Source organism: Cavia porcellus, unplaced genomic scaffold (assembly GCF_034190915.1).
Source record: "Cavia porcellus strain 051 isolate PalLab524CR breed Dunkin Hartley unplaced genomic scaffold, mCavPor4.1 scaffold_18, whole genome shotgun sequence".
NCBI classification, from domain to species: domain Eukaryota; kingdom Metazoa; phylum Chordata; class Mammalia; order Rodentia; family Caviidae; genus Cavia; species Cavia porcellus.
The window spans coordinates 50,848,359-50,873,267 of record NW_026947501.1 but is presented as its reverse complement, the minus strand read 5'-3'; the positions used below and the strand labels follow the sequence as shown (position 1 = coordinate 50,873,267).

At 47.1% G+C, this 24,909-nt stretch overlaps 1 protein-coding gene across 12 annotated transcripts in view; it reads right to left on the bottom strand.

Moving 5' to 3' along the window:
* Aff3 (ALF transcription elongation factor 3) overlaps positions 1-24,909 on the bottom strand; it is a 502,385-nt gene that overhangs the window by 460,722 nt on the left and 16,754 nt on the right. For 2 of the 12 annotated variants that reach the window (XM_063229844.1, XM_063229848.1), the window contains exons 1-2: positions 14,160-14,493; positions 13,416-13,556 (exon numbers count right to left, since the gene is read on the bottom strand). In XM_063229844.1, the coding sequence (XP_063085914.1) occupies positions 13,416-13,468 (53 nt within the window). In that variant the 5' untranslated portion in view covers positions 13,469-13,556; positions 14,160-14,493. Of the gene's footprint in view, positions 1-6,705; positions 6,805-13,415; positions 13,557-13,665; positions 13,807-14,159; positions 14,495-24,909 lie in introns of those variants that run through there. The other 10 variants (XM_063229845.1, XM_063229849.1, XM_063229851.1 and 7 more) reach the window with 8 other exon arrangements.

Here is a 24,909-nt window from a genome sequence, read left to right as displayed (position 1 = left end):
ATACCATGATTAAGCCCATTCTCTCTCTCTCTCTCTCTGTCTCTCTCTCTCTCTCTGTCTCTCTCTCTGCCCCCCCCCCCATCACCAGGACAAACAAAATTTTTTGCACAGAATCAAAGCCACAATGCCAGGAGAGAGTGTGACTTTCTGGAGGACACAAAGGGACCTGTAATTTTTTGAACCCCCTTACACACTACTTCAGTTGGCTTCCGTCAGGCTGTCTTGTCCTTTTATCCCGGCACCATCATTACCGTTAGAATAAAATCACATCAAGGTGGGATGGCAGATGTGACCCGCCCTGTCCACAGTTGTAACCATTTTCCTCGCCCATAAAACTTGTAAAATTTGTGATTTGATGGCTAAGAAAATAATTAAGAGAAAATATATAAACAGCACATGTTTTGTTTTTTGTTTTGTTTTTGGTACCGGGTATTGAACTCACAACCTAGTGCTTGCCAGGCAGGTGCTTATGCCGCTGAGCTAAGCCCTAGACAGTGTGTTTCTATACATTTTCAATGTAGACAGAGCAAAACAGATAATGACAGACAGGAGATCCAGGCACCAGGAAGCCTCTTTAGTTAGAATCCTACTGGTCTGACACACAGGATTTGGACACAGTAGACTGTATTATCTAAACAGTTTCAAATGAATCACAAGATGCCTTTCCACATACTTTACTGTACCTGTTAGAGATCCTGTGTGATCTGAAATATAAGACACACATTTACACAAACATGACATAGACCGTAAGGTTGGACAGGACTTCAGAACTCGCATCCAGGACCATGTCACTCAGAGACACCCACTGCCCAGTTGTGGCTGTATGAAAGGTTGCTGGAGTGGAAACCAGCTCCAGCTCCAGCTCCAGCTATGGTCCCTCCTAACCGCAGTACCCTGGGTGGGTAACCTCGGGCCACTGCTTGCTTCTCAACTAAAACGGGCAGAAATGCCCCTACCTGAGGTCAACAAAGGTAAACGAGATCACGGGACAGGCAAAGACTCACAGCTCTTCCTGACACAGAAGAAGCCCTGAGACACACAGGAGCAAAAAATACATAAATAAAAATATAAGGAAATAAATAAACAATCCAACACATGGGGGGGGCGGAGCTGGCGTCTAAGCCGTCCCCAAAGGATGCCACCAGCAGCACAGCCTTCCATGTCTGAAAACAGTTTGTTTTCTTTTTAAATCTATGTAAAATACTTAACCATAGGGGCTGGAGATTTAGCTCAGCGGCATAAGCACCTGCCTTGCAAGCAGGCAGTCATGAGTTCGATCCCCAGTACCGACAAAAAGGAAAAAGACAAAAAAAAAAAATACTTAACCATTACCCTCACCCAGTTACTTCTGAATCAAAGTGCCCTTCAGACTCTAATTAAATGACAGAGCAGATGACTGAGGTATACTAAAGTGGCTTTTATTGACTTGTCATTAAACCGCTCATTCAAAACACCCAGGAAGCACCTCTCAGTTACCTTTGACAGCCTAACAGTTAGTGCAGCTCTTCTCTGAGCTCCTGCAACTTCCATTCCTTGCAGACACTGGTAGACACACAGACAGACAGACAGACAGGTGAGACCCCAATGTATCCACAAAGTTCCCCTCTTTCCTGGTTCTGGCCCTCCTTCCCCCTCCCTCCTCCCAGGCTTCCTCCCTACTCAGAGTGAGAGCATTCCAGCTATGCGCCCCTCCTCCCGCTGTGGGCCTCTTAAGCATCCCCAAGCTCTCATCAGGAGTCTGGGCCAAGGCCCAGGTGCTGGACCTGCTCCCTGCTCTCTCTTGTCTCTTACCTTACCTCCTTTTTCCTTTCTCTCTCTCTCTCTGTCTCTCTCTGTTTCATTTTTAGTTTTTAGAGACAGGGTCTGACTATGTAGCCCAGGCTGTCCTGCCTCAGCCTCCCAAGTGCTGGGATTACAGGAGTGCACCACCACACCACCTTCCTTCCCTTTTCCCTTCAGCATCCTCAGCCCACTGCTCCTTCCCACCCCACTCTTCTGGGGCCGCCCTGTCCAGTTCCATACTTTCGCCAGCACCGCATGTGGATAACTCCGAGTCCTTGTGCATCTCAGCCTTCTCCAGACATGTCAGTTTACACAGTAAGCGCTCTTCCTCCCCTACCCACTGTTACCCTGTCAGAGGCCCTAAAAGTGGAGCCCTCCAAGGCCTGTGCCTGCTCCAATCCCTGGTTCCCCTACCCGCCTCCCTGTGGCAGCCCCAGACCCTGCAGCTGCTCCAATATGCTCTCTTCACTTCTCTGCCTTGTTTGTTTGTTTGTTTGTTTTTTGTCTTTTGGTACCTGGGATCAAACTCATGACCTCCACTTGCCAGGCAGGTGCTTATGCTAAATTCCCAGGCCTCCTCTCTGCCTTTGATCACATCCCTGCACCCCTTCCCTCTGCTCCCTGCTCGTCCTTCACAGCTCAAACCCATGGTCACTTTCCCAGGAAATGGACAGAGACTACGTGCTGGTCAGGGCACCTTCCCACTCCCAGCAGGCTCTCAGACTCTGAAATTATCAGTGTCAGGCTGGGGTCCAAACACAGTGCTGGCTACTCTGACTCCTTGTCCAGCTCAATACATGGCTGCTCGTCCCAATCCCAGTCCAGAAACCTATAAATTCCGAGGCAGGCGGGAGGCCACACAGAGCTCAGAACCATGTACACACTGGGCTACGTTATTGTACACAGTAATTCAGGATGGTGAAATATGACTTTCACCCCCGCAGTGGGATCAGAGTAAGGGAAAGAATAGAAATTAATTTATGTAGCTAATTATCTGCCTAAATATTAGAAACCAAAAATGCCATGCTTCCTTTCAGGCTATAAATATTTAATCTCTATACTTGGAACTTGTTAACACAGACTTGGAATTTTAATTCAAAGTGTGTGTGGGGGGAGGGAGGGTTAAGTAGTAGATAAAGTTCACCAGCTTTCTTATCACAAAGGTATTCTGCTGATACTAAAGAAGTCAAGTCTACTCATTTGAAAAAAACAAAATTTTTTTTAAGTCACCTATGGTCTCAGCAGCCTCCACAAGCAACTCTGCACTGGGCTGCCAAACATGGCCTGAGGGCTGTCTGCTTAACTAAACCAGGGAACACAGACACCAGGCCAAGAACCCAACCCCAGAGCCAGCAGGGACTACAAACCAAGGGGACACCCGCTGCTGGGGAAGGTGCTGCCATGGGCTCAGCTGGAACAAGCCGGGCTCCCCTTTCTGAAGCCACTGTGACCTGAGGGCATGGCAGCTTTCACATGCTGCTTGTCTGACACCAAGCCCTCCTTTGGGTGAGGGCTTCCGGCACCTGCAGGGCAGGAGAGGGGCAAGAAAGGACATTTCAGGAAGTGGAAGGACCTAAGTGCCCAGAGGCCCTACCACCTCATCTGGAAACTCTGAGCTCCTAGCTCCGTGAAGATTCCTGCTTCTCAGCCTCAGTTCAAGGCCTCCAACTCCAGCCGCACCTTCCACCTCAACAGTTCTAAGAAAGGGCACCAGCAGGCTCCCTGCCCCAGGCTCCAGCTGGTAGAGGCGAATGCCTCTGGGCCACAGCATCAACCTGCTTTCTCAGTCAAGGCCAGAAAGGTAAAAGCCTACAGGATGTGACTCAAGTTCACAACCTGGCCCAGAGAGGTTGTTGCTTTTGTTCCCTAAGGGTCTCCTGCCTCAGCAGGGTAAAGCTGAGTGCTTGTTTCTTTGGAGTTGTCTAAATCGCCTATCGTATTATTTGTATTGCACACCAATTACTAACAGTGTTCTCTCTAATGTGAAACAAAATCCATGAATGCAGGACACTAGTGCAAACCAAAGCAGTAACCAGACACCTGCTCACCTTAGGGTTGGCCTTATCTGTGTCCAAATTTGAAGAACAAGAGTCTCCCTCTCTCCTCCTCCCAATGCAAAAGAAGTGAAATGAGTGGAAAATCATGTTGCCTATTACAAAGAAATTAAATATCATGAGTCAAATAACCTAATGGACCAAGGTGTGCTACACAGTATCGGGGCCACCAAGGGCACAGACAGGAGCTATGGCCCCAACCACCCTAAACACTATTGCAAACACTAGGTCCACTAGTCCCTTGTGCCCTGAGGCTGTGGGATTTAAATTCGTCCTACTATTCCTGAAAATTCCACTTTCTTTTCCAAATTGAAATGTTCACGGAGGCTTAAATCCTGTCTGGTCTCCTGTTGGTAACATTCTTCTATGCCTAATGTAAGTGTGAAGATTGTGTGTGTGTGTGTGTGTGTGTGTGCACGTGTGTGTCTCACTAAACAGATAAAATCAATACACTTCTGGATCTCATAGAACATGCAAAGTCATTCCTGCCACATTTCATCCATCCTGTATACACCTATTTTTCTAATGAACTAGGACTGGAAAATAAATGCAGCTCAGTTGGATCTAAAGGACTCAGAGTATCCTAGTAAAGGCTGACGAAGGGGATAGAGGCCATGCTGGCACAGAAGTCCCCAGATCAGAGTGCCTGAGACTCACCACGGCTCCATGTAGAGTCTGTGCGTTGATTTTTCCTAGGACACTAGGAAAGTTGCTATCTAAACTATATAACTGCATGTATATTTAAGTGTATAAGATAGAAAATGATATCACAGAGTTTTATTGGATCATTGAACAGAACTGTTTGCAGTATCATTGTTGGAATGTCCACTTTACAAGCTTTAATTATGTAACTTGAACAACTATTTCTAAGATGACAATATGTAATCCATTAACTAGTGATTTCCTACTGTTTATTTTTTTTCTGTAAATCTGTATAACTTGTACCCTTTCTCTGCTTTTTTTTCTTTTCTCCTTAAATAAAATTAAAAAAAAAAAAAAACGAAAGTTGCTATCTGTGCCAATGGCTAGCAGCTAGAGCTAGGATTCTGCAAATAGATGCCCGCAGCTCCCACTGCCACCTCCTGAGTTCCCATTCCCCCCACTGCCACCCCTTTTCCCCCAAAGACAAAATGGCTACAAAAGTGTGGGGACATTTGGTCTCTATCCTGGACACCCGGAGGAGTTACCGTGAGCATCCCCACAAACCAGAAGTGTTGGCAAGATTCTCCCAGCATCCCCAGCATTCATTTGAGGCAGGAGGACACTGCCTGCGAAGGGCTGACAAGAATTGAGAGGCTGTAAAAAGCGATTAGCCGATTTATTACGAATAGTGTTTACTTAGCTTTCTACACTTATTTCCCTCCATATCCCCACTAGGATACAATTACCCACCCCCTCACTCGTCAGAGTTGTATTACAAAGCCTCGCAAAACTAAAATCAAGGCTGCCTCTGAAAGCAACCTTCTAGTTTTATGAAACCGGAGTGTGATCATCCAAAAGCCTCCCCCCAAAACAGGGAGAAAATGCAGCCTCCCCAAGGGGCTGCTGAAGAAGTTTGCTCCACTTGGTCAATCTGTGCAGCTCTCCACCAGGTCTGCAGAGAGGAGGCGGAGCGAGCTAAGAGCAGGTCGCAATCAGACTCCTGATCCTATTAAATTAGCAGCTACATTTTAACAGGCTCCCTGGCTCCTCTGGATGCACACCGAAGTTGGAGTGTTCCCCTCGGAATGTGGGTTCCGTCACCTATCTGTGCTCTCAAAACGGGGCCTCTTTTCCCACTGGGCACCATCTATGAAAAGCAACCATATTTTGAAATTGGAAAACAAAAACAGGTTATTTTTCCAGAAATGTTGATGATCCTCACTACAGGAGAGGCTTTATTTATTTATTTTCCTATCTAAACTGCCAGGGAACTAATTAACATTTCAGGGAACACGGACAGGAAATTTGTTCTATCACTTTGTAACTCAGGTAAACAGCACAGGTATGACAAGAAAAATTTAACTAAGACGAACAGGATCATTTACAGCCCTCTAGGGGATTTTCGAAAACTAATTTCCTGCCTATAAAATAGGCAAAACAAAATTATTTCCACGACCAAGTGAAGCACATAACCCTAAACTGAGTTGCTCTGCTAGCTAGCATGGTCACCAAATTATAGTCATTTCTGTTTACCTCCACTAACAATGGGTCTCCCAGGGAGACATTATGTGAAAAAGTTTAAGTACCCTCCTTACCTTTCTCTACCTGTGAGTGGATAAATTGCAGAGGGGAAAATACACAAGTGAATAGACTAATGGCTCCTGCACCCTTCGGATTCCCTCTCTGTTGTGATGGCAATGATCCTAGAACTCTAAAGTCAGAAGGATTGGCAGAGATGACCCCCTGCTGCTGGTCCATTTACCCCGGAAAGTCTTTGTATAAAGCCAGGGCATCCTTAAGCGCTTGGAGAGAGCCTACAGCACATCTGACCTTACTCAAGTCCTAGAGCAACCCTGAACAGTTCCACTCTTCTCCTCCAGTGAAAAATCGTCTTGCACTTGAGAGTCCCTATCATGTGCCCCTTAGGAGCTAGGTCCTTCAGATTAAACCGTTCTGTTTCTTGGATGATACGGTAGCCTCTGTCCCTGATCTAGCAGTGTATCTTGTTTCCAATGAAACCAAATTATGATTAGCCTGACATAATTTAATGAGACCCACAGTGCCAAATGAAGTCATTTGATATAATGGTGGGTAATACAATACATTCTCAGTACAACATCATAGATTATGCAATGGTTCATGTAGCTACATATATTGCCAGTACAACTGTAAGGAAGGGCATATTTGTCTATGAGTCTATGACGCAGAACTAAGAAAAATCACCAACCTCCCCTTGACGGTATCTCTGGGGTCCCATCGCCCGGGACAGAACTCGGTGCCACTCGGAAGCTTGATGTGACCCGTCTGCAGCCTTTCTGAATCTTTCCTTGTTTATGAAAAAAGAGACATTTTTAAGGACACAAAGGGTACGAAAGAGCTACATCTGGCCCTAGCAGGGCAACTGACACTTTATTACTGCTGGGGGAACCTTATGAGGTAGGCCAGGGCAAGTACCATCATTTTGTGAGTGATTAAACCAACGCTGAGAATAAGAAATGAGAAGAATCGTGAGCTGCCCAGGGCCAAACAGAAAGAAAGGTTGACTGGAGCCAGCTGAATTCAGAAACATCAATTAAATCACCTGACAGAAGAAAAGAGCCAACAGTGAAAATAAGTTTTATGGATCTCACTGTGAAATAAAAACAAGGAAATATTCGGTTACCATTAAATGATATTACAGTTGTCTTTTATGGTCTTGATTTTGCCACCCAGGCTTTATTCCCCCAAATATGGACATTTTAAACAGAGAAATCTATTCCAGCTTAAAAATCACATTTACAAACACACACAGAAAAATCCTGTATTCCACACACAGAAATTAATGTTTCTTAGTTGGACTAATATTTAAATCTTTATTAAACCAAAGGACCTCATTCAAGTTGCTAGTCTGAAGTGTCATGGGTTAGATCTTTTTCTGGTTCTCAAGGACATTCTCCCAAAATAGATTCTTTGCATTTTCTAATCCTCCTACGTTTTCACAAAAGAGAATCTGGAGCACAGGAAGGAATCATTTCCCCACACAGAACACTCACCTTCATCGTCATCAAAAGACATTTGGTTAAGGCCCATCTGCACATCCGACATGCGTCCTTTCTGTTGTCCTGTGGTTCCCCATCTGGGCCTGACCCTCAGCCTCTGTGACCTGCACTCACCAGTGTCACTAGCTAGGCTTCTCCAACAACACACTCCCCACGCAAGGCACCAAGTCCATGCCACCCACCAGTGGACACTCCATCAACCCCTCTCTGCCTCCTTCCTGCTGGCCACCAGCCCTTTTGCCCCTGCAGCCTGCTTTCCTGGAAATTTCACTCCTTTCAGAAAAGTTTTCACTCTGACACCAGTGGGGCCCTTTCCCACGCTCTGACATGCTGAGGCTTTCAGCCAATGAAAGCCTGGCAGCCAACACATGATCACTTTTGGCCAATGAAAGTGAGCACAGCTGTTCTAGGCTCCTCTGGACTACTTGGCTCCAGGATCCTGGGGCTTGCTCACCTGCTGTGCATTACGTTCCTTGCCCTTTTATGTACAGGTGAGCAGTTTAACCCAGGAGAGCTGCAGGAAGAGATAGGCCTAGGAGCTTAAAATGTTTGCTGATGCTGGAGGAAAACATCTGGAGCCAAGATCAGGGGTCTAAGGAGCTTCGGCTCTATGAAGAGCCTCGGGAACCTGACCTCCGGGGCCTGCAGAAAGCCATGGCCTGGGCACATCCACCAAAGACTGATTTGCAAAGAAACAAGGGCATCCTTGGGTGCCCTGGAAAGCATCCTGTGGAGACTGAACTGTTCGTGACTCTGCCTCAGTCTTCTCTTGCAGACAGGAGTTTTGTTCCACGGCCTACCCGCCCTGCTTAGCTAAACCTTCAAACAAGCTCCCTACTTTATTCCCTCCACATTTCACCCCCCATTTTCCCTCCATGTGGATTTCCCTCTTTGTCACCTCCTCCTGAACTCTCCTTCCCTAGGATCCATATGAAATGTCACTAGGACAAGAATATTTTCCTCTCTGGACAGAATGTGCCCGTGCCCCCCGCCCATGGGCAATGTGGCTTCAGTACAGAAGCCATCTATGTGCACGGATTCTAAACTTCTAAAGGACACACGCTCTCTCTCTCTCTCCCCCCTTGGGATACCCTACACTAGGGTTGTAAACCGCAAATTTCAACTCCTGGGTGGAAAATGTCAAAAGAAAAGAGGCTAGAAAATATCAACATCCATCACGCACAATAAGAATAAGAGCTATTTCACAACACTTGTTTCAGTTACGGGTAGACGTGTGCATGGGTATTAGATTGCAATGTGAAATGTATTGTAGGTCGTGGCTCTAAAACTCTCAAAAGCTACTCCCCTGGAGCACCTATGCTACAGTAATGGCTCATATTCTGTGAACACTCTCAGTAGAACAAATTGATGAGTATGAAACAAGGCATGTGTTAAATTTCGAAGGTTCCAATTTGGAAGAACATAAAGTACAATGAACAAAAGACTATGGATTCTGGTTCAACATGAAGCTACAGAGAAGGGGGACAGAGTGAGCAACAGGATCTGAGTATTTTCTCTTTCATTTTGCAGTTTTCTCCAATAACAAACATGTTCACACTTAAGGAAGGTTAGCTACAAGTATAAATTCATTTTGAAAAACTTTCCTTATTCACTGAAACCATCTCACAGTTACAAAGTTCTGCATCTTTAAAAGATGTGGCGTAGGTAATTCCGCCATGATTCATAAAGGGATCTTTCAGAGACACCATGAAAGCCTTTGTTCGAGGTCTTTCTTTGCCCAAGATGCCTCCATGTCTTCTCAATACCCCACCCCCACTGTCTGCAAAAATCCCATTCATCCTCCAAAGCTTAGTTCAAAGGGCACCTCTTCCACGGAAGCCTTTTTTTTTTTTTTTTTAACTCAGTTTTTCCTCTATCCCTCCTCCACCACTCATTCTACTCCCAAACATGGTAAGTTTTCTAACTGGCCAGTGGCGAAAATGGCCATTTGCATGTAAGTACTTGTCTCATTCTCCTGCTCAACAATATTTACAACCCACGCTTTCCTCATCTCCGCGTCCCCTGTAGTAATCAGCACGAGGCATTACACCTAAGAGATGACCAAGGAGGATGTGTGATGTGGTAACTGAAAGCAACAGTGAACCTGTGGGGAGGGATGGTCACTATTTAAAAGGTCCTGGGAATGGCTTGCATGGCATGTAGCTGGTGAACTCAGGAGAAAGGGCAGGAGGGAACAGATGAAGAGACGGAGTAGTGGGCTATGATCCTCTGCAATTTGGTCTCTGAATATGTACAGAATCCTCAAGTCTCAGGACTCAACTTTATCAAATGAAGCGGGGTGGGGAATAATCAGCTTTTCTGTGCTTCAAGTTCTCCACTTTGGCTTCACTCTAGAAATGGGAAGGAGGATTAGAATTGGCAAGGAGGCCTGTGCTTCTCCTCTTTCAGGTGTGGCTGAGTAGCATAACCCTCCCATAACTCACACTCAAAAGACCCACCTGGAAGCCTAAGTGTGGCTGTTTCCGAGTGGGGCAATGGTGTGCAGGGAGGCAGAGTAGGTAGCCCTTGAATTAACAATTGATTGTCTCTATTGATTATGTGCAATAGTTTTGACCTCTTCCCTTCCTATTATAGCTGCAGTCATTTGAGGATACTCTGTACCGCTAGAATAAGCAACCTCAAGTTCAAAGCCATGCTCACAACTAATAAAATGCCAATTGGTTTTACTGGAAAATGATACCCCCAATTAGATAAAGTTGTCAGGGCTTTAAAATAATATTCTCTTTTGCTATTAATCTGTACTTCCTCCTTCCCCCTGGAGAGAAAAGTGTTTTCTATGATGAATTAATGGAAGTAGTCCAATGGTCTTTTTTTTTTTAAAAAATGTATATCTACTTTGAGAAGTTAATTGATAAATGACAAGCATCGTTTCCTAAATCATGGCATTTGTTTTCAGATCTTTGATGTTAGATCAATACTACTTATGGTACGACTTCTCTTTGATATTTTAACAGAACCTTAACTTTTAATCCATCAAGCTTTTGCTCTGTAACTAATTTCAGAGCCCCACTCATAAACTGAAAGACATCTTCAATATTCTAGAAAATGTACTGAGTTTTAAGTCAGAAAAGTGGGCTGAGAAGCTAATTCTTGGTTCAAACATGGATCTTCCATTTTTAATGTATGATCTTGGGCTGTAACCTAATCTCCCAGGATTTCCAATTTCCCTTTCTGTAAAATGGGACTGTTAACAGTACTTGCTCTGCCATCAGGATTAGATGAGCCGAACCACAAAATGTATCTAGAACAATGTCAGATAATAGGTGTTCAGTAAATGCTAGTTTTTAAGCGTCTGATATCATATTTCAAATGTCAGCAAAGTCATTTTATAGTTCAATGTCCTCATCTGTAAAATGGGACTTCTACCATTTACCACTTCCAGGGCTGTTATGAGAGTCAAGCAAAGAATCCAGAAATATAAACATATCAAAGCCACAAAAAACTACTCAAATATTAGTTATCTTAGATCACTTAGAAGCTTAAAAGTAAAACAAAACTTAAATTTTTAAGTAAATCATAAAATTGAGCTTGAAAATACCAACCAGGAAGGAGAAGGGGAAGTAAAAAGAACCATGTGTGATACCAGGGTCCAACTCCCCACAAGGAATGCAACACTGTGTACCGCAAACATAGACTCATAAAACTAAGAAATAAAATACCACCCCAAAATTGACCCATAACTGAGAAAATGTCTGACCATGTTGGAAATACATACTAAAGGATTTCGATTTGTCTTTAACTTATCAGAAACACGAAAGCTTTGGTCAGATGTAAATTCTATCGCTGCAAAATGAGAAACATTCATGCCAACTGTCCTGCTTTATTTTAATCAAGAAAGCCCACATATTTTCATGAGCCAAAGAACTGATGTATTAAAATTGATTGCATTTACAGTTCTTTTTTCTAATAACGCTTATTTTTTAAAAAATACAAGTTCAGTATTGCACGGAAGATAAACTTCAAGTCAAATCCACATACATTTATTCTGTGATTTATTCAGCTGGAAAGTAGGAACACAAAGGAAAATATAGTACAGGTTGGAAGAGTCCACAGATGACAGCTGATATATTCAAAATCCTACTTTAAAAACTCAGGAGGGGGCCCAGTGTGAGTCAGCAAATAGCCTGGTAGCATTAAAATATGCCAAAACAATAAGCCCCTCCCTCAGAGTGCACAAGACTGCCTTTTAAAAAAGCAAAAGTCATTTTTAAAGTACAGTTGCTGTCTGGAAACCTATTGAATTTCTTCCAGAGACCAACATTTCAAATCGTAAACCTGTAAAATAATAGGTATCTGTAAATGAAAGGCTGAAATAACCTCCAGAGCAGCAACACAGTAATTAGCAACTTTTATAGAGTAATAACGTGTTTCATATTCTTTCTACACTGGCTCTTTGAAGTTCCCAGTGTAATATATACAAGTTTTATTACATTAGGGCCCATCCTTGTGCGTTTTATAGATGCCAGCATTGTGCAGCACAAGCCGTACCCAGCCACCGTCGGATCTTTTGTAAGAGACTGCTCGATAATGCGCTAGCTTTGTGTCTAGTTTATTTTGTTACACCTGTCTTTAGGAAAATAAAAGTCGCTGGGAGCCTAAATCACTGAAAATACCCACATAGCCACCTATCATCTATATGAGCCATAAATCATAAAGCAGTTCAGCTTTAAAATTGTGCATTGCATATTCATGTGCACACACGCAACTTCAGACACATGTGAACTCTTTGCCGAATTAAAGGGGACAGGGCGGGGCGGGGGGGCTCGGCGCTACCATGAGCGATTACCAGAGGCAGAACAGAGTGCAGTTAATATGCTTGTTCCAGCAGATATTCGTCCCCGTAAATATTACAATGCAACACCCGGTCCCTTCCTCACGGAATATGCAGGCAATAATTTTACCACCTGAATGGGGTCGGTAACAAACACCTAAGAGATAAGCAGGGGTGGGGGTGGAGGTAATAAGAAGGGGGCAGAAGCAGCCAATGGGATTTTTAAGGCACTCACAACAGGAATTAAGCTGCTTCTACCTGCCATGTCCTTACAGCGGCCCCTTAACGTGAGAGCCCGGAGAAACAGAACCTAGAGTGCGTCCCAGGCTGTGAGCTGTAAGCGTGGCAGAGAGGGACGCGGGCCGAAGAGGGTTGGGGGTGGAGAGGAGGAGGAGGGAAAGGAACAGGAGGAGGAGTGCAACTGTGGCGAGGTGTGAAGAAAGGGCCCAGAGGAATGGTGACTCTCCAGGAAAGGAGTCTCCCGCGCCCGGCCCCTGGAATTCCCACACGGAGAAACGCACTCGCCTCCTACCCTGCGCGCCCACTTTTCCGGCTCGGCTCGGGTGGAAGTGGGTGGGACAGACGGAGAGGACTCGGCCGCCCGGAGCGGGGCAGGCAGGGAGGAGGCTGAGCGTCCTCCTGGAAGGCTCTTTCTGCAGCGCCAACTCCAGGGGGTCGTGGGGGTGAAGCCCGGGGCTCTGGGAGAGCAGGGAAGGAAAGGGGCGCGATCCCAGGGCAGGGAGCCGAGAGGGGCCGGTGGCCCAGGGTGGATCGCCAGGCATCAGTGACACGTTCTAAAAACCGCTTCTTTTCTGTCCACGGCTGCGCTCTGCCCTGGCACCCGGATCCCTGGCGCCTGGGCTGGGTCGGGCAGCACCGAGGGGAGGGGACAGGACCCAGAGCACACGGACGGGCAGGCGGCCGAGCATGCAGCCGCCTGGGCGGCAGGAAGGGGCCGGGCCGCGCGACGGGCGCCCCTGACCCACCCCACCCCACCCCCACGGCGGCCGCGCTGCCCCGCGCCCCCGGCCCAGGTGAGGACGCGCGGGCCGCCGCCGGGTCCCCTCGCGCTCCCGCAGGGCCGGAGCGGCCGGCACTGGGACTCACCACAGCGACTCGAGGTCCCATTCCTGGAGCAGGGCTAAGTCGAAGCTGTCCATGGTGGGAGGTGTCAGCGTCGCCGCCGCTGTCGCCCTCGCCGCCGCCGCCAACGCCGCCGCCGCCTCCAAGGCTCGGGCCGCCCGCGCGCTGCAAGGAAAGGCGCCGCTCAAGGTGCATCCCGGCCTCGCCCGCGCGCGCGCCGCCCCCGGGCCGCCACCCCGAGCCCCCGCCCGGCCCCCGCCTGCCCGGCGCTCACCCGCTCCCGGCTCGCGCGCTGCACACTCGCGGAGAGCGGCGAGCTCGCCGCGCCGCCGCCGCCGCCCCCGGCCCGCGCGCCCCGCTCCGCCCCCTGCCGCCCGCCGCCGCCGCCGCCTCCTCCCCGGGGCCGCCCGGCCCGCCGCAGCCGCCCCGCCGCCCAGCTCCGCGCCGCCCCTTTCTCCTCCGGGAGCGCGTGTGCGCGGCGAGGCCGAGATGCGCGCGCCCTGAGCCCCGCGCCGTCCCCGCCCCGCGCGCCCCTGCGCTCCCCGCGCCGCTCCCGGGGTCCTGGGAGCTTACAGGCCGCGCCGCCCGGCCGCACTCCTCCTCCTAGACCCCCGGGATCTTTCCGATCCTGCAGCCTGGGGGCGAAGGGCTCCCGGGGACTTGCGGGGAGAAGGGGGAGGCGGAAACGGCGAGGCAGCGGCGGCGCCCTGGGCAAGGGGATGCTGAGCCTGGTCGGCCTGCCTGCCGCATCCCTGTCCTCGGCCTCACCCGCCTCTCCGGTCCGGTCCGGGTTGCGCACTCTTCTGTGCAGTTCCCGAACTGGATTCCTGCACCGCGCTGGCTAGCGGTCGGGGTGCAAGCTGCAGGTTTGGGGGTGGATGCTGGGAAATCCCCTGTGGCGCGGTGAGAGTTAACTGTGCAGCCCACAGTCGCGCCGTAAACAAATCGGTTCAAATATCTGGAGTCAGTAAGTTAAGTGAAATAAAGAGAAGTGGAGGAAAGGGAACCTCTTCCAAAACGACCTGGACTCAACCGCAGTCTGCGGGGTGTGGGGGTCCCACTGGCCCTCCAGCTGGCCAGTCTCCCTCTCTCCTTCTTTCTCTGTCTCTCTCTGTCTCTGTCTCTGTCTCTCTCACACACACATACACCACACACACACACACACACACACACACACACACACACACACGCACAGGGGGAGGCCTCTGGGCGTTCCCTGCAAATTTCTCTGGAGAATAGCAGAGGGATCCTCAGCTGGGAGGATGGCCGAGTATCAGAGTGGCCCCAAAAACTCAAGTCCTTGTCACTGTTGCTTTCCTGGTTTTGAAGAATGTTTTCTACCATAGCTCCTTGGTGTGGACAGTCTGAGAGCCTGGAGATCAGGCCATTGCTCTGTTCCTCCACTGCTGGCCTCAGTCCAGGAACTCCACCTGGGTCCCTGAGCAGGACCAGTCCTTGGCCACAGCTCAGGGAGCCTGGCTCCGGAGTCCCCAGAATTCCTGGAGAGAGCAGCTCAGATCGATGCAGTGTACCTCATGCTGTGCCAAACCCCACATGCCCTGCCCTGGGGAGCCCTTTCATTGCTTCTGTCCTTTGTTTCTTTTCTGGACAAGAAGCATCACTGTTTGGGCTGCCTGAAATGCAGACTCTTGGCGGGGGTGGGGTCCCAGGGTCCCTCCAGGGTCAGACCTAAGGACGCCTGCTCCACCTCACCTCACCACCTCCAAAAGAGGACAGACACACTAAGTTCTGGACACAGGTAGCAGATCAAAAGGCCAAGGAGGATTCTTGCTTATTTAAGGGGCAGGGGTTGTTGCAAACTGATCAGCACCCCCCCCCAGCTCCAAAGTAGCCCTTGCTTTATCAGCATCCATAAGGAAAGTGCAGAGTGTAAAATGCCAAATTATGGACGAATGTGCCTCAACATACTCTGAGGAAACAGAATCATTGTTTTACAAGCTGATACCTTCCCACTCTTAAAAACCTCCCTCCTGAGGTAGAAGTAGTAACAAGGAAACACCAAGAACAAAGAGGACATGAATATAGGGAGAAGTACAGGTGTGAAGGGCAGGCTCCCCAAACCCCACTCTGCAGAGGGAGAAGAAATGCTGTATGACCAGAGCAGTATCTCCTTAGCATAAGCCTCGTTGGAAATGTTTGCTCTGGCAAAGTGAGAGCTGCACCCTCACATGGAGACGGCATTCCCAGGAACAAAGGCTGGGGTTGGGGGGTGGAAAGGGCGGCCAGGGGAACAGCCCCTGTCTCGGAACTGCAAGTTCCACGGCTGAACCAGACACATGTCTTGTTCCTCCGGCTCCTGGATGCAGCTGGGAAGCTTCTCCAGAAGGGACCTCCTGGCCCTCTGGGGGATCTGGCTGCCCTTCCCTTCCCTCCACATTTGTTTATGCAAAGGAGGATAAACAGAACCCTGTTTACTGTGCGAGTCCCACACGGCTTTGTGCTCAAGATTCAGATGTGCCCTTCCTTAGGGAGGCCGAAGATAAATAGAAGGTTCCAGAAAGGGAAAGAGAGACAAACGGGGGCTTTTGAGTTGGTCGTGGAGCTTTTTCAGAAAGGTGGCCTCTAAGTCAGCTCCAGGGAATGGGTAGATTAATCCCTGAATTTAAACTGAGCCCTCGAGTTGCTGTGTGAGTGTGCTTGAGCCTGAAGCAGTTTCACTGTGAGCACTTAAAAATGTTTCTCCAGGCAGGAGGGTTAAGTTCCAATAGTCACATTCTCATTTTTATTTCAGGTGTATGCTCTGGATCGTGTCCACTTGGACAGTGGGAGCTTTTGAAGAAAATCAAGTAATCCTTGTACATATCTTTGTTTTCTAAGATGTGCTGGAAATAAATCTAAATTAATAGTTTGCACAAGTAAAATGGGGAGCAGTTTGTGGGCAGAACTTTTTATTGTTATTTATCTGGTTTTTGAAGATGCCCCCACTATCTTTCTACTTCTAGGTGCGTGAACAAAAGCAAGCCCTTCATCGGCCGTCAAAAGCTTAAACCCTAACACCAAAGAGGTCCCTGAAATTTCTAGGGCCAGACTGCCAGGTCTGAAAGGGAAGACCAGAAGAGGATGAAGGATAAGGGACAGCTTACATGCAAAATTAAAATTGGAAAATGTCATTTTCTATGAAGCTTCAATAGCTTTGGTTTACTGACCTTAGGATCCAAATTCTCCCCAAGAAGACACACATATCAAACCTCCCAGTTCCAACAGGGTTGCTGAAGGAGAGAAGCTGCCTGCCTTCCTCATAGGCTGCTTTGCACACAGTAAGAGCACTAGGGAACCTGTCCTGCTGGATCTGGGACTCAGGCGGGCACTTGGTGCCAACGTGGAGCGTGGTGGCTGCTCCGTGGACCCTAAGCAAGCATCAGCATCTCACTGAACTCTTCCCTTAGGTACAATCGCCAGAAGAAGTTTCCCGTGGCTTTATTCACTCATGCCTTATGCTAAAGGCATGCTGGCCGCAACTCAAGCTGCCTTTGTAACTGGGCAGGATTTTCCCTCTTCAGGATCCCACCATTTCTCCAGGAAAAAAAAAGCCAGCTCTGCAGGTGGCCTTGCTGGGGAGCCACAAGGGGATCATTAAGCTTCCCTAACCCCAGCTCCACTCCTCCAGCCTTGAGTGTGGGAACACCATTCTCTCCTGTTCCAGCAGAGGCATCGGCCTGTCTGCTTCTCCTTCCAGACACTTCTTAGCTGTCTGCAACTGTAGCTAGGGATTGCAGGATACACCCTCTAGGCTTTCTGCTTGCAAATTACATGCTAATATGTCAAGCCCCAGGACAGCATGGATTTTCAATCCACCCAGGAGCTGGAGTGTCCTCTGGCTCTTCCCTCTCCACAGGTATCTCAGAGTGGTTTCCAGCCTGGGCGCCAAGATGCCTTTCTGTTTTGTTCATCCTTCACCAGGTCCTGAGCAGATGGTGCGGCTGTGCTGGCTGTCATCACTCCTCCTATGTTTCCATGGAAACGTGGGGCATAGGGACCATCTCTGCCTTGGGCTCTCTGACAGTCTCCTCTGGCGGAGAACTTCCTCCTTACTCACCCGCTGTCCTGGAGCCCTGGAGTACATTCTGGGGCCCTGGGAGCCAGGTCACTGGCGTGATCCCCTCAGGACCATCTCCCTGCCAATGGCTGGAAACTGGCTGGAAAGTGGGGGTGGGCAACACCCTGCTTGGGCAGCCAAAGCCAATTTGGGATGGCAGCATATTTGGACAATCTGTCCCCTCAGCCAGCTTCCATAGTGACTGATGATTGTCCAGATGTCAGCGTCGATGTTCCCCAGGTTTCATGCTCTTATCAGACAACAGATATTTATTGAGTGTGAACGCACGATTGGAGTTTTACACTCTGCTAGCATTCTACCCCTGAGTATGTGCATTCCTGCATTTTCCTTAACGAAAGGAGGTTTTCCCTAAGGAATGCACGTTCCTCAAAGTCTCCAGCATCCTCCTGCCTGCATAACTCATTTATATAGCCACTGAGACATTAATTAGATTCAGAAGTCTGTGGAAACAGCAGAGCTAGGCGAGGTCAAAGGGCAAGCAGGGCAGAGAAAAGAGAGGGAAAAACGACCCCTGGGAGAGGGCAGGGAAGTAGAGGGGGAATTTTCATGCCATTCAAATCCCAAGCAAGACAAAGATAATTTCAAAATGTGGTCGGCTACCATAACATTGTTAAGAGAATTAAAATATGGTCAAATTTAGGAGTCCTTTAGAAAAAAGTTTGATTGGCCATAAGAATTCCTTGGATACTTATCTTTGGTGTGACTATTTCTTCTATGCTGATACATGAGACAGGTAGGTTCTGTTTACCCCATTTTTGAAAAGAGAAGACAAAATAGACACTCCTCCTGAAGGTAAAAACACAGACAGGAGAGACAGACCATTCCTAAGAGCAGACCAGAAAAAACGTCTCCTGTCACAGATCATGTATCTTGTGTCAGGCTGAATGATTTGGGGAAAAATCCTTTTATTTTGTGATATGAGAAAATCCCTTACTGCTGGTAACAAGAACCAACCATCCTGACTTAAAACTTAATGTCCCCACTGGCTCTTTGTCACGCTTCTTCAGGATGTGCACCAGCTCGATCTATGGGATTCAAGGATTTAGAACCTGCTGAGGAGATAACTAACAGTGACTGAAGCGAGACCTTTCCGTACCCTTTCTCCTGGGTCCTGTTCTGAGTATGAATCCATCTAGTCCTCCCCAAAGCACATAAGGTATGTTGCCATGGTTTTCTGTTGCAGATAATTGTCACTAACCAAAACATGGCAGATCGGGGATTGGATCTGGTAGCCACAACACCATATGCCACCCACTCATCGCTTTGCCTTAATTATCTAGAGCTTTGGAGCATTCTACACTCACAGGTGCCTGAATGATGACAGCACAAGGAGGGGTCAAAGAGTAGAATGAATGACTGCATTTTAAAAATAATCATACCCTAAAAGATTCACTGCCAGGAGTCCCCCTCAAAATATTCCCCCTCATTTTCAACACCCTTGTCCCATCCTTCTTGGCACTTTCTGAAGTAGTTCTGGAAGCCCTCTTTCATGAATGTCTTTATAAGATTTGATAAAAACACCATAAATGCTGTAGCCAGATGCCATCCAACAGAAAGCCAGCCTTGTGAAAATATGACAGCGTCCTGATCCAACTTATTTGTTGTTCCTGGCACTGTGTGACTTCTGGCTCTTCCCTCAGGTCAAAATGACCATGAGTGGTCAATGTTTTGAGTCAGTTCAGGGCATCCAGGCGCCCAAACTGTATAAAGACACTCATGAAAGAGGACTTCCAGAACTGCTTCAGAAGGTGACAGGCACAGTGGGATGTGTCTTTGATTCATGGCAATGTGTCTTTTACCATAATACATTTTCTAAAATTTATACATTCACTATAGTGTTTGATCACATCTAGTATGTATAACACAGGCTCAGGCAGAAAGAAAGAGAATTCCTGCTAGCCCTTTCTGCACTTCTTGAGACCCCCAGTTCTCCCCCAGAGCTCTATCATACCCACACCTTGAATAAAACACTTCCTCCCCCTTTCTCTGACTTCAGTGTCTTCCTTTGCAACCCAAGAGTATCACAGTAGATGCTCTTTTTCTCTGACAGTTCTAAAATGTCTGAGTCTTATTTTCAGTGGTTCTTCCCAGGCTCTGCAAGAAAGGAGTCCTGGAGTATGTCAGGGGAGCCGTAAACCTTTTCTTCTTTAAAAGTAGGACCTTCTTTTTAGCTTAAACAAATCGCAGTTGACCTGTCCCAAGTAGGAGTCCTGTGCTGCCTAGACAGTGTTAACAGGCAGCAAGAGCAGCACTGAGTCCAGGAAAAAGGGACTCAGGTCAAGTGTCGGTGGGTGGGAGATACTCGGGAAGGAAGTCAAAGCACCAATAAGAAAGCCTCAGGATCTTTCCTTATGGCCCCAGGAGGGAATCCAAGCAGGATGGATTCCCTCGGCAGCCTTGAGAGCACAAGGAGGATGCAAGAGGAGCAACTGTGACTCATGGCCTGAAGGGAGCAACATTTATCATTGCATTTTAAGGGTTGAGAACAGATGGGTGAAGGGTAGCAATATAATGGCCTCCTGAGCTCCTTCAAGTTGAAACACAGCCCACAGCTCATTGTGAACCCCAGAGAGCACCAAGTGAGTCACCTCATCTCCGATGGAGACAACCAAGAAAAGGCAGACTTTGATGGCTGCCTGCCTGATATCCATCCGATCCCCTCTGCAACAACAAAACTCAGGTTCAACTTGGAGAAGTAATAATCCCTACCAGAAGAACTGTGCTTCCAAGTGTCCAAGAGCTGGGCATTTGATACCGCTGTGGCCAGTGAGACCCCTGTTTATGCCAACTGCAATCTCTCCAAGTGTGTTTTGTTCGGGACAGGATGCCATCCCTCCATCCAGGTCTCTTCCATCTTTCTGTCCAGGATGCTGTTTGAGGACTGAGAGGGAGCAGCTCTGTGTACCTCAAGGCCAAATGCTAGCAGACCTGAGGTTTAAAAGAGATAAGGTCTGTGATGATGTCCTCACATCACTGTATGAGCTCCGGGCCACTTACCAAGATCTGTGTATCTTAGAGGGAAATAAGCCCTTGTGTGGCTGAACTGTGGTAGTATGTTTTGATCATTACCAAGACCTGAATAGAGAAGCCATAGCCCCTTGAGTGTACTATTGCCACATGAAGTCTAGTCTACCACATGTCCCAGCTATGTGTCCCAAAGGGCCAACCTTGCCAAAGAAACCACTGGGACTTACAAAAATCCTACCATTACACCCTTAAATATAATCTTATTTTCTGGGTTTACTCCAATTGTAAGAATGTCAATTAATAAGAAACTCATGTTCCAGTGTCTGGAAGTCTGATTAATCTGGCTCCAGCATTTTTAGAATATTCCATTTTATTAATTATTTCTTTATTTTCCCATTATTCATTAACTGGATTAAGTTACTTTGACATCTTCTCAGGGATACTGAAAGATCTCGCTTATGGAAAATACTGGCAGAGTAGCAATAGTCAGCCACACTTACAAAACTATGTGTGTTGCAGGTTTTGTCATTGTTTCTACCAATAAACTAATTACCACTGTATGAAGCTGATTTACTTCAGAAGGAGTTTAGAGAAACAACTAATTAAGTACTGTATTTTGAAATATAAACCACATTATGGGTTGTAACCCTGTAATAAAATTGTAGACGCTTAAAAGTCAAGAAAAACCATAAAAGCTAACCTTCTCTCCAGTGCAGAAATTCCCTCTCATCAACCCTGCAAGTTCAACCTTTACAGGAACCTTTCTAATGGTCCAGTTCTCACTCTCCAAAGACTTCCTGTTCCATTTAAAAGAGTTCAGGTCTGGTTAGAACGACACTCTTCCTTGTGTTCATGGATCCTGGATTGATTTCTCTGTCCCTTTCTAGCACCTCTCCAGCCTGTAGTAAGCACTCAGTCTGAGGTCATTCTCTGCATTCCATTGGCTGGCCCAACACATATTGGCCTTGTGGCTCTTGCAATTTCCTCAGTAGTTTGGAGAGAGAAATCCTGGAGCCCCTGGGAATACCTTACAGAGAAGGGGAAGCAGCCTTTTAAAAGGAGCAGAGGAACATGGGAAGGAGAGAAGCTCCAACTTCTTGGTTTCATGGAAGAAAGGAGGGTCAGGGAGAAGTGGGAGCTGACCACAAGAAGGAAAAGCTCTATTGCATGATAGGGAGGCAGGAAGCTCCTGGAAAGAAAGATATCAGATATCACATGGATGTCAGTGAACAGGAGGTAGAAAGTAAGAGCCTGAGGTCATGGGAAGAAGATGGAGAGAGGAGAGAGGGGTGATCGTGAAATCTCTAGCCCCTCCCACCAGTAAGTAAGGAGAACAGTTCTTTCAGGGTCCATTCCTGGTGTTTTTCCAAAGCACCATCTCTCCTGTGGCACTCACTGCAATTCTATACCCTTGGCACAGACAGTTACAATTTTCTGCTTTTTTTCCACTGCTTCCTGTCACTCTCTAGGCAACAATAAGAGGTTTATTACTACATAAAGAGAAACGCATCCTCCTGGATCTGAGAGACCTTGGCCAGATCCCCCCAGGCATCCTTAAAGAACACAGTTAAGTCAGGACCGAAGTTATGGGGATCTATCCCAAGCCTGAGTTTGGGTGACACCCCTGGAGGATGCTCGGTGATCACACAAGTCCTCCGGGTTTCTGCTATCTGGAGCAAACACTTTGGAGCACCTGGTGTGTGTTGAACAATAGTTTTAGAAAGGGAACCAGAAAGAGAAGCTCACAATGAGAAAACCGTTGGTGCAGAGGTTTGCACATACATTTTCACTCACTGACTCACCTTTGAGGTTAGCAAACATTTATCAAGGCTATGCAAGACTCTAAGGCCACCACCTCTAAGTGAAACAGAGGTGGCCTTACAGATGTTATCATGCTAACGTGTTCATGGCTCTGAAGAGGGATGTGCAGGTGCTCAGGGAGACCTTTTAGCATGATGACTTTCTTCCAGGCTAAGACCTGACTTATCTAGAAAAAGGGCAACAGGGCTGGGGCGAATGAGAAAAGCCAATTCTGTGCCCCTTCCAGGCAGAAGGAAGTTCATGTAACAGAACACAGAGGTCACAAGAAGAGAGCCGTGCTTCCCTAACAGAGAAGGTGCTCTGTGGGCCAAACGTAGGCTTGGGGTAGGAGTGCGGGAATCAGTAGGCTAAATGCAAGGTCAAGAAGCAGCATGAGGGAGAGGAAAAAGGAGCCGACCCATGGCAGGCAATTGGTGCCAGGTGACAAAGACCCTTCTTTTGGTATTGTGAAACTATTGTAAGTGAGCAAGACACAAACCTCAGAGATTCAGGGAAACAGCAAGTGAGCACTCAGCCACCAAGCCCAGGGGGACAACTGAGCGCTGAAAAGAGGAAATGGCTTCTGAGAAGCCAGAGAAAGGATCTCACGTCAGACTCAGATCAGCGGTTTTGCTTTTGTTGTAAAACCAAGCAAGTATGCAGGGCCTCACCTCCCTCCCTCCCTGGGCACAGGGCTGCCCACGTCATTTGCACTGCCCCAAGCAAAATGAAAATGTGGAGCACCTTGTTTATCAATTACTAAGAATTTCAAAATGCTGACAGCAGAGCTTGAAAGTCAGTCAGGGCTCTTAGGGGTGGGGGCCTTGTGTGACCACCCAGGTCTCATGCCCAGAAGTCAGCCCTTCCTCCGTAGCCCAGGTGGCATTTTTGTGCCCTTCATTGCCTTTTGTCTAGAGGTGGTGGATGCCAGCTTCTTGGAGATAAGTGACTCCAGGATGTACTGCATGTACACCTAGGGCCCAGCATGAGGAAAGCCCCCAGCACAAGGGTTCATCCCACAGGGAAGAGGTTCTTTCATTTCCTGGTCATATTAATGATAGACTTTCCGGGAGAGACCTCAAACCACAGGCAAAAATATCCGGTGGGGTGGGGACATCAGATGTTAAGTACTTTCCAATTTTGCTTTCTGCTTTAGGGAAAATTTTCAAGAGGACTTTTGTCTGACAAGCAAGATGGTGGTTAGAGATGGAGGTGAAGGAAACTGAGGGAAGAGGGAAATGGTTCTACAAAACAAAAAATAGAGAAGTAGCAAAAGCACGGAAGAAATGAAGGCTCGACCAGAGAAGTTGGGAAGAGAAGGAGCAGCAGATTAAAGGAGAAGGATTTGGAGGAAAGACAGAAATGTTTAAGTTTTATAGCCTCGTGTGTGTATTCCCATTCTCCATCTTCCTAATGAGTTTTGAGAGAGAGAGAGAGAAAGAGAGAGAGAGAGACACAGAGAGACAGAGACAGAGACAAGGAGAGAGGGAGAGAAAGAGAGAGAGACAGACAGACAGACAGACAGACTTGGGCTGGGGGTGTAGCTCAGTGGTAGAGCACTTGCAGAGCATGATAGAGGGCCTTGGTTCAATCCCCAGCCCAGCCCAGCAAATACACTTTTAAAACTCCCCAAAACTTAGGGAGTCCTAGGTGGTGTGTGTGCACACGTGCATTCTCAGGCATGTGCATGTGTTGGGAGAGGTGGCTTTTGAGCTTAGCTGAAGATATTAATGCAGAGAAAAATCCCAATGATCAGCTCCACCCCTAGGAGGTTCTAAGCTGCAGGGGCAGGGCATGATGTCTCTCTGGCCATGGTCCAAGTCCTTTTCTTTTGCGACCCTGCCAGTTCCATTGGACTATTTGTCTGCACTTTGTTGAGAGTCAGTTGCACACTTTTAACTACTATGGCTTCATAGTAACCTCCCATGGTGGGAGAGTCAGTTAATCCCATCTTGTTCCTTGTAAAGATGTTCTTCCATTCCCAACTCTTTGGTTTTAATTGTCACTTTAGAATTAGCTTGCCGAATCTCACACACATGGTCACACGTACACTCAAAGAAGCCTATCAGCATTTGAGCATTTGCATCAGTGTGCTAACAATATTGAGTCTTCTGATTCCTGAACATGCTTTATCTCTGTGTTTATTTTGATTTCCTTTATTTATGTCACAATGCCTAATAATTTATTGCAAAGAGATCTTAAACATAGTTAGATTTTCTTTTCTCTGGGTACTTGATTAAGTTAATCCATTCATTCTGGTCATTTATCTCATTTTTATTTGCTGTGAATGCATTAACATCATGTGTTAGTGTTCTATCACTGTAACAAAATACATTTGTATTGTTGTTCCTATGAGGATAAAGACTTTTTGTGAATGGAATTCTGATTTTATTTTTCATCTTTAATGATCAGCAATTTTACTGTAACATGTCCAGCTGTTCATTTATTTATATTCATTCCCTATTTCGGGTTCATAGGATTTCTTATTTGACTTTATCATCTTTCATTTGTTTGAGGAAGTTTTTAGTCATTCTTTTTATTTATTTTGATCTATTTATTCTCTTTTTGTCTTCTGAGATTCTAGTTTCATGTAAGGCAGGACTTCTTGCATTCTTTTTCCTTTTGTCTCTTGTGAAATACTGATTTTTAAAAAAGAACTTAAAACTTCTTTTC